The sequence below is a fragment of the Neolamprologus brichardi genome, chromosome 23 (assembly GCF_056152115.1).
Source record: "Neolamprologus brichardi isolate AB-2024 chromosome 23, ASM5615211v1, whole genome shotgun sequence".
Lineage (NCBI taxonomy): Eukaryota > Metazoa > Chordata > Actinopteri > Cichliformes > Cichlidae > Neolamprologus > Neolamprologus brichardi.
In genome coordinates, this window is record NC_142125.1 from 8,555,528 (window position 1) to 8,568,709 (window position 13,182).

At 39.1% G+C, this 13,182-nt stretch overlaps 1 protein-coding gene across 3 annotated transcripts in view; it reads left to right on the forward strand.

Moving 5' to 3' along the window:
• Window positions 1-3,210: 3,210 nt before the first annotated feature.
• The window catches only part of lnx1 (ligand of numb-protein X 1), a 34,264-nt gene continuing 24,292 nt past the window's right edge, over window positions 3,211-13,182 (forward strand). For 2 of the 3 annotated variants that reach the window (XM_035907464.2, XM_035907465.2), the window contains exons 1-2: window positions 3,211-3,517; window positions 8,337-8,847. In XM_035907464.2, the coding sequence (XP_035763357.1) occupies window positions 8,393-8,847 (455 nt within the window). In that variant the 5' untranslated portion in view covers window positions 3,211-3,517; window positions 8,337-8,392. Of the gene's footprint in view, window positions 3,518-7,433; window positions 7,499-8,336; window positions 8,848-13,182 lie in introns of those variants that run through there. The other variant, XM_035907462.2, reaches the window with a different exon arrangement.

A 13,182-nucleotide genomic window follows, 5' to 3' on the forward strand; every position in this document is an offset into this window, starting at 1 on the left:
CTTACTTGCCAAGTCACAATTCACAACCTGACCACACCCGTAAACAAATCTGTATTCGTGAACGCCGCTGGGAGGTCATCCTGCAGTTTCACTGGGAAGTGTAAATCCATTTCACATGACTTCACCTTGTTTTTGCTGTAGCTACAGGGATGTCACTGGGATTTTAGTTTTGATTTGACTTCTGATTTTGAACTTTATTTGTGCTTAAAACTTTGTATTAAAAATGTCCCTCATGTTTTTATATATAGTAGTAACAGCAGATGGGTTTTAATATATCTTGTACTAGATCTGTTATTAACCTCTGTCTCTCTTCCACAGCATGTCTTTTATCCTGTCTTCCTTCTCTCACCCCAACCGGTCGCAGCACATGTCCGCCCCTCCCTGAGCCTGGTTCTGCCGGAGGTTTCTTCCTGTTAAAAGGGAGTTTTTCCTTCCCACTGTCGCCAAAGTGCTTGCTCATAGGGGGTCAAATGATTGTTGGGTTTTTCTCTGTATCTATGAAGCGCCTTGAGGCGACTTTTGTTGTGATTTGGCGCTTTATAAATAAGATTGAATTGAATTGAATTTCTCTTTCATAACTGCATATTATAATCTCATAGCTCTCTACCTTTTTTATTTATTATATCTACATCTTTTATATTTATTTTAATTGCATATCATGGCTCCTTTCAATCCTGTGTATGCCCTGTGCATATTGCAGAACTGACAATGAAGTTGACTTGAACTTTGATTTGTTTTTCTTGAGAGGTTTGCAGTTCTTCCCCCTATTTTGTCCAGCCAAAGCCCGCATGTCTCATATTGCTACAACAAAAATGGTATTTTGGCCACAGAATAACAGAAGATACCAAGTGCAGTAATAGCTAAAGGTAACATCTTTATTGTAATATAAATATAAACTTAAAATACATTGAGTTGGTGCTTTAGTGTAAATCTTAAGTGTTTGTTTTTTTTGGAACAGGCAAAACGCATGACCTTAAAAAGCCACACAGGCTCTTTTTTCTTGGCCTGATACCCGGTGGTATGCTCATGACACCAAAATGCTTGCAACGCCACAGACTCACACCTGCACTCCTACAACGTCTGCATTGAATAACCACAATAGAAAGACAAGAAGGATGCCAGCTCCTTGGTGATGTTGGAGCTGGCTCGGTTGCATCTATTTGATTACTTTCATTCTGTTCTTTCCTGTCTTCATTATTCATGGTAGGCAAGGCATTTGCATTGATACCATGAAATATGGATGCTCTGTGGAAGGAAAAGAGAGACAACCGACCTTTCACTGCCACATGAGAATGGATAAAAAAAGAACTTAATAAAGGCCGTTTCAAATACTGAGTTAAAAGAGAAATAGTCCCTGTCTTTTTGTCAGCCAGATTTTTTTGTGTTGTTTTTTTTTTTTCTCTCCATTCGCATCTGCCATCTGAATTCAAATCATTGCACGGTACTTAGAGGAAATATGTCAGAGGAATGTGGAACAGTTAAGCTGTGAAAAAGATGGAGAAAACAGTAAAACTGTTTGGTGTGTGTGTTTCTGAGAGATGGAGAAACAAGAGAAAGGCAGGGAAGTTTGCTAGGAAGAAGGTGGAGATTGGTTGCACCTGCACTACAGTGTCTAGATAAGCTCCAGCAGCAGGGAGCTGAGGAATCAGCAGAAATGAAACAGGATGCAGGTTCAACTCAGCACTTCAAAGAGAACTTAAGAGTTCAAGAAACTTAAAATCTTTGATTCACTGCAGCAATGCACACTGTATAATTTAGCATAAGGTGAATTTCATGAGCATTCCTGACTCTTAGTACATCCTGCCATATCATACTGTTTGCCAGAGTCCTGCTGAGAAGAGAAGAGAAGAGAAGAGAAGAGAAGAGAAGAGAAGACTGCACTTATTTAGTTGAGAAACTATTATTCATCCTGTAATTTTACAGTGATTGTGAAAATATAAGACTGGCAAATATCTCTCCGAATCCAAGAACATTTAAGTTCATGTCAACAACAATAACAACACATTTGCAAAAGAGCTCCATGTGAACTGCAACTGGAATAAATTATGCTTGGAGGTAAAAATGGACTAAACAAATGCTGCTGATACTGTGAACATGAGAAAGGATTGAACTTTACTTATCACAATCTTAATATCGTTAAATAGATTTACTCCTGTTCATTTGTCACCTGGGAATTTATTGTAGTACTGAAATAAAGGATTTCTAGCCTCATAAATACCAAATATTATACACAGAGACACAGCCTACATTGTACCTTAATTTTACTTACCTGTTTGGTTGACTCAACTGCAACTGTTTTGCTACACTTCAGTCATTTATTTTCTTTTAAGTAACCCGTCTGTTTGTTCTCTTCATGCACTCAAAATAAGCTTCAGATGACGGGAAAAAAACCTTCTGACAGGTACTGCATAATAATATGTTACAAGTGTGTACTGTTTGAGAATATTCTTAATAAACAAGCTAAATGATTCAGCTCTGTCTGCGTCACTGAGTGACTCATGAAGAATTGTCATTTCATGTCTGCAGTGAGTCTGGAGCACCTGTGGCTCTCAGTATCTGTGTTTAAAGAGCAGCCTGAGGTAGGAAAAGCAAAGAAGGAAGCCACACGTGAAAACACAAAGGATAACAACTGTTTTGTGCAAAGCTGGAATCACACGCGTGGATTTAAAAGCAGCTTTTCTAAAGGAAAGCTTAGATAATGATAAGAAGGAAAGTCACATAGAACTATCAAGTATTCCGATTCCTGTCTTGTAGAAAGGTTTAAATGCTTACTCTACAGTACCTGGCAACATTATAAAAACCTGAGACATGTTGTCATTTACTCAGATTATGGGCTTTCTGCTAAACTACAGAGCACAGTGTTTCTGTTTCAGTGAGTGGTCTACAGAAAATCAATCATGTAGGTGTTTAAAATGCTTAGTGGGTTATTAAATCTTTGCCATGTTACAGAAAGGTCCTGTCTGAACTTGTAGTTTAAGCCACTGGTGGCATTTTGCATGACATTTTAGTTCATTAAAAATATTTTTGTTATTAGCACTAGTCACTTTTGAAGTGTTTCGGTTGCCTTTTACACAAAGTTCAAGGTTTCATTTCCTCTGCCCACACTGTTTTAGAAGAAAACCCAGCTTCTGCTGAACTCCCAGTACAGGTTTGGGCAGTTCTCTTATTTACCTTTTCTCTAACCACGCCTCTATTCTCTGCCCACTTCCTGATCACCTTTGCCTGTTTAGAGGTGAGCAGGTTCTGGGCTCACACAGGGGAAATCCTCTCCGCTTTGGACTCATTCCGTATTTTATAAAGTCCAGCAGCAGGATAAAATTTCTCTCTTTCTACATGAAGACTGTCCGCCGGTCTCCGGTTTGCTTGAGTTGGACAAAGTCCTCTTTACGGAGTCATTTAGCTGTCCTGTCCTTCCCCTCCACCTCCTCTCTGAATGGTTTAAAGTTACACTGCCTGCCAGACTTTACCTGTTCAGGTGAACTGCACTGCCGAAAGGGAATGTTGCTAATGAAGCCATGTAAGTATAGTTTCCTATTTTACATTTTATTAGAAGCATGTCTGTTATTTATCTTAAATGCTTCACTAAGTTACACAAAACGTCGTGCCAGCAGTTATTGCCGCTCCGGTGTTTGCATGGAAAGAATTTGCATTAAATTTGTATTTTATATGTGAGTGTAGCTTTTGTCAATTCTCTTACCTATGTGCACTGGTGTTAAGTACAGTCTGTGCTGACCTACTCAGCCATTCAGATACATGTGACGCTTCATGGGGTTTCACATCTGGCTTCAGCTGTTTTCCCAGATTGAGGTGTCAGGTCTGGCTCAGACTCAATGTTCAGATTGCTATGAACTCAGAGAAAGGCCAGAATACACAAACATACACACGAGCCTAATGCAGAGATTAGTAAAAGGGCAGAAATTATACTAATATTTGATTTGCACATCCCCTGTTTATTCTAAAAGGAACAAAATGTGCTGAAGACATCAAAAATATTATGCTGTGTTACATTTGGTGTGCAGTTAAATAATTTATAGATAGATAGATGGCTGATTGTTGCTGTTTTTTTTTCCAATGTTTATCGGTGTGTGATTGTGATTGTATGAAAAGAAAAAATGGCTTGTTGGAATTTTTCTGTCTCATGGACATGTCTGAACACAACTGCCTATGTTTGGTCTATGCTCTACAGCACATAACTTTTGTGCCTGAGTCCAGCCTGCCTTGTGCTGTGCTATGTTACACTTAGATTATTGACCTGTCAGCAGGTTATCTGGTACTATTTAAATATTTTTATGATATGATGACTAACTCATTTGTCGATGAGGAACTTATTGTTTCCACTCTCCAAGTGAGATTTCTCCTAACACGAGTCACAGATCAGTTTATTATCTTCACGGTCTTTAAGCTACACCTGTAACAGGTGTCTTCCTTGTCAATTACAGTAACACGGTGCTTTGATTTGACAGAGAGATCATTATGTTGCAGCATGAACGTGCTTTGCAGACACTCATACTTTGTCTGATTTGTCAGGCTTTGACTTTGACTCTGAGGGTGTGTTTTGTTTGGTCGATACAAATACGGTTTGATGTCTGTGACTAAAAATGAGGAGTGGATTTGTACATAGCAACAAGCTAGCTCAGTGTGGACAATGTGAATGCTGACACAGAAATCACCTTATTAATGGCTTATTCTTCACAATCATTTGTTAAGAAGCTGACTTGGCATGGCCGTGTCTCTTTATTAACTCATCAAGTTATTTCAGATCACAGGAGAGAAACCTGAGAGTGAATAAACAATGGTAGTTAAAGACAATGTGCAAACTGTATGAAAGAAGGCTCACGCTATGCTAAATAAACACCTCTCTTTGCACTCAGTTGCATAAGGCCTAGACAGCCAACAACTGGCATAACTATACTTCAAAGATGAAAATAAAGACTACCCCGAGTGTTGTATTTATGTAAACATTTTTTTTTACTTTGTAGTCCAAACTGAAAGCCTTGAGCATGAACAGCCCCACCTTTCTCATTCTCTTTGGATACTAGATGGCCAGTGTAGTCAATAATTAAACGTCAACAATATGTAGTCAAGGTTCAGTCAATTAGCTGTCCTGAATGATTTTGTTGTGAGGAAAGAGCAGCAGTCCCATAGGACTGTTGTGACAAAGTGAACTTATCACTTCAGAGATTAGGAATGATCCAGTATGAGCCAATGCTCCTCAGGCACGGGTGTGTCCACTGAATATGCCTGCATGAAAAAAAAAAAAGGTGTGCAAAAGCATGAAATGTCTGCATGTAGATACATGTAGCAGCACTGGGAATATCCCTGCTATTGTGCCATGTTGTATAGATGTTATTTATGCATGTCAGGCTCAACTTCTCCACTGTAAAATTCTTGAGAAAAAAGAACTACACCCAATGGAAGACATCATCGGTCTGTTGGAATAACCGAACATAAGATAATCTTTGATTGTAAGTTAGAACAAATGGATCCCTGTGAGAAATTGTTTTTAAAAGTTCAAAAATTACCAGCACAATGACAAACAGCACAAACAGGAGTTATATATCTTCATTGACAGTGTCTCTTTTGTCCTGTCTCCCTCCCCTCAACCCCACCCGGTCACGGCAGATGGCTGCCCCTCCCTGAGCCTGTTGCTTCTGGAGATTTCTTTCTGTTAAAATGTAATTTTTCCTTCCCACTCTCACCGCATGTTTGATCATAGGTGGTCGTCTGATTGTCGGGGGTTTTGTCACTATTACTGTAGTATTTTTACTTTACAATGTAAAGTTCCTTAAGGCAGCTGTTGTGATTTGACTTGACTGAACAGAACGGATTTCCAGAGAAAGGAAGGGCCTCCCATTAGTTGCATTTTGCCATTAGTGTTTGGGTGAAAGTTGTCTTTCCTCTCTCTGGAATATCTTGCGTATGTTGGGAGATGTTCTTATGCGCAGGACTGAGCCAAGTCAAGATCATGCCAAGATCAGTGATGCATTTGACACAAAAAGAACTATTCCTGAGAACCACCAGTGTCCCAGGAGCCGCAGGTAGCTCCTAGTGCTACCTGTTTCTGATGTGGCTCCTTGTGCAATTAAGTTTCCCAGGGGGCCACATAAGAAACCTGGCCTGTTGTTAAGGGCTGCATCAATAGGTTTAACTCATTTCTGCTCAATATCAATTTTATCTCTTCATAAATTTCTTCTGGACATTACAATTTGTGAAATTTTAAACACTTTTTATATTTTATACAAAGTGACAAAGTGCATGTATTGATTTCTTTGGTCAATAATTTAAGTTCAATAATTCAATCCCAGTTGTAATAGAGCTTGTACCCTCTTAGATTCACATTAAGGAAAAGATAGAATACAAACAGACATATATACATAATTACATTTTAAGTTTATTAATGGGTCAATATTGGCTTCTAAAGCCAAAAAACTACATTTCCTTGTAGTATCATTTGAGATTCTCAGTTTCAGCACTTCAGCAAGGCTGAAATATTTGTTTGTTAGTATGTATAAGAAAAAAAACCATCAATGTTCATTTGATGAACCAGAAGTTGGAGCTCTTCTTCTTGTTTGGGATGTTATAAAATCATTATACGCGAGCTCCGTAGTGGTCTAATATATTAGAATTGTCTTTTTGATCCAGCACCCCCCGTGCTACCGAACTCTGGGGTGTGCATGCCAGATTTCATTTTTATTTCTCGGTGCTCTCGCTTTTTCACATCACTGTTTAATACTATTGTTAGTTTGAATCGTTTTTTAACAGCTTTGCGTCAAGTGCGAGAAAAGAACAGACGTAAGCTAAAGAGAATATTAGACAACCTTTATTTTTTATTTACATTGACTATGAATCACCATTCTCTTGTTCTCATCACCTACTGACAGGTACTTGATCTCTTTCTCTCCCCTTTTCTGTCTGTAGCTTTTCCTGTGTAGTGATGAAAGTACTCTGCTTCATAGACAAAGTCAGACGTTGCCACAGTGTGTGGTGAATCAGCTGTACCACCACAAGTTCTCAGAGGGAAAGTTCATCTTTGTTAAGACTGTTAAGCCTCTACTTATTAGCCTTCCGCTACCCGGCATACCAAAAGACTGTAAGCTTATGGCTCTCACAACTTGCCACCCAACAATTTCATACTGTAAAAAGAAATTATATTGATTAATTCTGCAGCTTGGTGGTTAATCTGGACATTTGCATGTATTCACAAAGAGGTAGGACAGATTTGTATGTATTACCATATTGGAATCCACATCAAAGTCTATTGTTAGTTATAATTTTTTAGAAATAAATTATTTAGCAGAAGAGCATGGGAATCTGTCCAATTAAAACAGAACTAGGGCTTGGATTACATAAATATTTTGTAGGCTCCAAACACAAGTTTTGTTGTTGTTGTTTTGTTTTGTTTTTCTAACTTGATCTAGTGTCTCATTAAGCAGCCAACACCCAGCAGTGGGTCCAGAAACAAAGCATGTGGAGAGTCAACAAGATGGCTTATGCCAAGGTGACGTGTGCCTCACTGAGCCCATCTGTTTGTGTCCATGTGCCCAAATAGCATGCCTGTTTTGGGTTTTGGATATGACGCGTGCATTGGCACACTCACAATGTAAACCTGTGTATCAGTAAAGAAAAAAAAAAAGACTTGGCACGTCTAAAATCATGTCACATTGCTGTGGATTAACAGTGATGTATGTTTGTCAGGCTGTACACTGAGCAGGAGGCTGAAGACTTATCTGATTCTATCTGTCTCTGCACTTTCTGCTGACATGAGTAGTATTGATGTTGCTGCATCCACAGAAGAAATCGCACTTGTTCGATCTCTCTTCTCTGTGTCAGTGCAGAAAATCAAACTGAGGAGAAAAGACAGGTTTGGAGGACTGCTGCACACAACATGCTCTGTAGTTGTGTTTGAAAAATAAAAAAATAAAAGTGTCCCTGCTCGGCTCCTCCAAGATATCATGAGTATTTTCATAGCAAAAAAAGAATGAGAAAATCGCCCTTTTAGATATATGTCACTCTTTGGACCCAAATAGTGACCCTGAAATTTATAGTACTTCAAAGTGATTCAATTTCGAGCAACTAAAACAGGTAAATGTGGCTTATATAGTGATGCATCAGTATTACTCATGAATATAATATAATTGCAGTCATTTAATTCAGTTCAGTTGTATTTATATAGTGCCAAATCACAACAACAGTTACTTGTTGTTAGGTAAATACTCTACAGAAATGTGAAAATACCCTACAAGCATTGCTGGTAACACTTTTGCACTTGATTTTTGAATACAGACTATATTTTTTTACATTTTTATCTGTTTGCATTATATTTATCTTCCCCACAGCTCTCCTTTGCTAACCTCCTTACCAGCTCTAACATGGCATCCCAAGTGTTCTCCAAATGAGTATCCAGGAGCAGAGTACATACCCTGAAGTTGCCACGGCAATGGCTGAAGCATCAGCTCCACCTCTTTCCCCTTCAGACTATGGATCATTGTCTCCCACTCCTGAACTGTGCGCATCATGTGGCCACAGTCATCAGTTGGAAGAGAACCATGAGTACCTTTACAAGGATGAAGTGGACGATGACCTCATCTGTCACATCTGTCTGCAGCCACTCATCAAGCCTCTGGACACGCCCTGCGGACATACTTATTGCCGAGAGTGTCTCACCAGCTTCCTGCTGGAGAGTGACTTCTGTCCTGTGTGCCGTGAACCCCTCATGCTGCAGACCTGCAGGAAGCCCAGTCTTCTGGTCCATAAGCTGCTGGAGAAGCTGTCCGTGGCTTGTCCCTTCACTGACCATTGCACTGAAACAATGCCCCGTGGTCAACTGGAAGACCACATCAAGTTCAGGTAGGCTGGTAGAAACAGTTTGCACCATTAAATTCCCTGTTTAAAAATGATATTATTAGTATTGCTTTTAAACAAGTAAGCAAGTACTTTAGCTTCTGGTTTTTCCTTTTTTCTATTTGGTTTTGATGTGTCTACTAAACTCTACAATGACCTGAAGTAAGCACACACTCCAAGTCTCCCACCCTCCTCCTCTGCCCGTCGTCATTAGCCCACAGCTCCAGTCCCAAAGGGTAGAGCTCTTCCAACGAGACTTTCATCTAAACTAGGCCCAGATCCTCTGTTTATAAAAGAAAGCACTTCCTTTTTTCTCAGTCTGGGTCTGTTTTCATTAATGCTCATTAACACTTCCTTAGCCCAAAGGCCGCTGGGATAATTAGTGAATCTTGCCCCACACCACACATAAGCACCAGGAGTATTTCCTATTCATTTGCACTTAAAACTTAGAAAAATCAAGTTGCCTAAAACTCCTTAAACTCTAAAAATTTTGTCCCTCCCTGAATCTTATTTCCCATTTCCAAAACATAGACTCGTTTCATCTGTTTATGCTCTTTTTATACCTTCTTTTCTCGCTCATCTTTTTGCCTGTCATTTCTTCCCTAGTCTTTTCCTTCATGTAATGCGAATGTTATAATGAGGTGTGGCTCTCTGAGACCAGTTCCCAGAAGGATTCAGCTGTAGAGGTGAGAGACTGCTTTCAGAGAGATGACTCTCCACACTGTTTGCAGGAATGTAGAATAGTTTCAGTGAAATGCCGATTTAAACATTTCCATCAGGGTCCAGTGGGTACATGGCGTCTTTGAGTTTTTATTGAAAGATGTTGGTTAATATTCTCTATATATTGAATTTATCAAGTATATTAAAATTATAAACTATAGGAAACTAGTAGTCTTGGGTCGGGATTATACTTTTCATCTCCGTAGGTCTGTAAGGACCCAGGTGCACCACTCAAAGACAGAGATAATTAATGAGTCCTTACCAAGACACAGGGTGCATGAGACAAACAGAGTCCAAAAAAAACAAAAACCACACATAGTTCAGGAGGTCGACAATGCCTCGGGGCAAAACTCAGGGGCTTTTTCTAGCGGACAAAGAGGATCTGGAGGTCAACCGCGATGCTGAAGACGAAGACGGAGCAGACCCGGAGACACAGAATCAAAATTAACTGATTTATTACGTGCCAGCTCAGAAACAGAGGACTTTGAACAGAGAGTTCATTATTAGTCAGATCAGGAGCAGCAACCTCATACTTGATAGCGACTGGCTTAGATATACACAATTCCCCTGTGCAATCCAGTGGCTCAAAAACTGAAGTAAAATTATCTTTGACTTTTTCATTGGCATGCTCAGAAACTAAACAAACAGAATTAACAGTCTTTTGATTTAGCCTGTTTTGTAGCACACTGATCAGTCTTAGGTCCCGTTGTATTGAAAACAGTCTTGTTTCGCTGGATTTATTTGATCCAGACAGAGAAAGTCAGTTTCAATGACCCTCATGTAGTAAGTCCAGTAACCAAGAAATGGTGGATACCAGTCTTTGTAGCCTATAACTAACTGCTCCCTGATATCCTTACACCTTATAAATCATGCCCTCCTTCAACTCATTGAGAGCTGCTAGGTCCATAATGGCTGTCATTCTGTCACAATTCAGCCTTGTGGCAGGTTAGGCAGGTGCAGCACTTGGAAACAATGAGAATTAACTAAACTCACAAGCAGAAACTAGGACAGGAAACTAGGAAACTACTAAGGAACCATAGACCTCACAGAAAAAACAAAACCACACCGCATGAGCAGAAAACATGACAGCAAGCAAAGAGAGACTGAGGACATAAATACACAAGGGATAACGAGGGAACAGACCACAGGTGGGAACACAGCTGAAACTAATCTGACTGACGAGGCAGAACACAACACACACACAGGATGAGAGACTATCAAAATAAGACAGGAAGTAACAAACACTGAGATTCATGGCCTAGATACGGGGACAGGGGAGAAACAGACATGGACATCAGAATAGGAAAGACATGAACTGACCAGAAATCAAGAATTACAAATACACTGGAAAGAGACATGTTCAGAAACTAGATAACCCAAAACTTATGATAACCTGGAAAACCCAACGTCATTCCTTCAAACTTTTGAAAATAAGTCCAGAACGGAAACTCAAAACCCCGGTTCACTCACCCAGGTAACATGACACATGTCATCTTTAGACAGTGACTGCGAGCATCTGTGCAAATGTCTATGAGCCTGCTTGTTTTTTATGAACTTGCACTTACATGTGTACAATGTATCAAGTACACAAGCGCTCCGGGCAGCAGATTTAAAGAGGTTTAACAGAAACTATCTCCAGCTGTCTGTTTCCATGTCCGCAAGCAAGTATAATCAACGCCTTCGTGTAATTTTAACAGGACACAAGTGACACAGGAGGAAATTATATGCAAATACTGTAAATTCTTTTCACCAACTCACTCAGCGGTGAGTTGGAGAGGAGTTCCAAACAGTGAATTTTATCTTTTTATCATTTCATTTGCAAAGATATATTTTCTTGCCTGTCAAGCTGTTCCTGTGCATTCCATGTGTAAGCACCTTTATTAATTTTGCTCCCACTCTTCATTTATATCCTTTTGTCCTTCAAATTGTTAAATAGCTAATGTGAGAATAGCACTTTAAAATGTGAGAGTAAATCCACGCTGTTTTGCATGGGATAGAAACCTAAAAATGCTTTCTGCTGTAGAATCAGTGCCATGGCAGTTCGTTTTATGCCCCTCCAAGTATATAGCAATAAGACAAAACTTAACTATGCTTTAGGATTGGAACAAATTTCCTAAAATGTTATAAAAACTCAAAATGGAATTTGGGGAAATTAAGCCAGTCAAGATGTGCTTTCAGTACCCGTTTCATGTGTGTAACGCTGCTCCTCCCTCTGCCTGTATTTTATGTTCTAATGATGGGTGGACTGTTTCTGGCTGTTGCTACCCCAAAATCTGGCAATGAGTCAGGAGTTCTAATGACTTAGACAGCCATGCCATCTGTTCAGAGCTGATTTCATACTAATCTAATCATTTGTGACCTTTAATGGCCTTTGGATAGAGAAAATGCCATCCTGGACACATCTCTGCAATCAAGAATAACATCTCAACTATGTAATCTTCAGTATCTTTTCAGTTTTCTATTACTTTTCCCTGTATGGATATATAGGATATGGCAAAATAAAAATAAAAAATAGCCTCCTTATATGATCCCCCAGGTATTTTCTTCTCTTTCTTTTCATTCGCTAGTTTCATGTAGCTATGTGTCTATCTATAATGCACAAAATTTTTTCTGCTTTGAAGGTCTCTCATTCTCATGTTTTTCATATTAGCCAATTTACCCAGAGTTCTGTTTTGATGATATTTTGCCTTGAGCATGACAGCATTTTGTTCTTCTTCTTTTTCCTTTTATGAAAACTACCTTGTTTTTCAAGTATGCCTCCAATGCCCACTGAGGAGTAGTTCAAAGCTTATGTAAATACATGTGACGCATGCAGACATTTTCTATTTTATTCTGTGCTTATTTTATTTCATTCTGTACTGTTCTGTTTATGGTTTTGGTGAACATGTTCGAATCAGTGTTTCACCAGATAGACATTCATAGAGGGAGAAAAGCCACCCAGTGAGGGAAGCGGAAAAGTGTTTTACCTGCCTATGTAATTCTTATAGCAGATTTATAGTTATTTACATATACCTATTTGATATTAGAGGACATAACACACTCTGCAGAGAAGGGTGTTATAGGTAGCCTTAACATCTGAGACATTTATTCTGAAATAATGTCTCTGATTCTGATTCTTTGTTTAATACATTAGTGGTTCTTATCTGGATTGATGTGTTATTATTGGGGTTTGGTCTCTTTTTCAAAATGGCACTAAGCCCCTAATTGCAGAGTGAATGGTTCAGTCTTTGACACCTCCATGTGACAGGTGTCTCAGTGGAGGTGCCCAAGCTGCTACCAATGGCAGACAAGAGTTTTTAATGTGTCTGGTTGAGTGGATGAATTAGAAAGCACTTTGTAAAACTGCTAAGATTAAAAAAAGAAACTGACTTATTTGGAAACCTAACTAAATAACCAAGCAACCAAAGTCTTTACTGCATAGATTTTTAATTCAATTGCTTCACCATCTGCAGAGAGTGAACCACTGAAGGAGCCAGATAAATGTACTTTTTCAGGACACGATTTCTTGTTAGTACTGCCATAGTAGCAGAGAGAAGAAATACATAAAGTGTTACTGCATAATTTATTTTAAAAAAAAGAGCTCTAGGAAAAGAGAGTAGGCACTTCTACTGTATTGCAAGC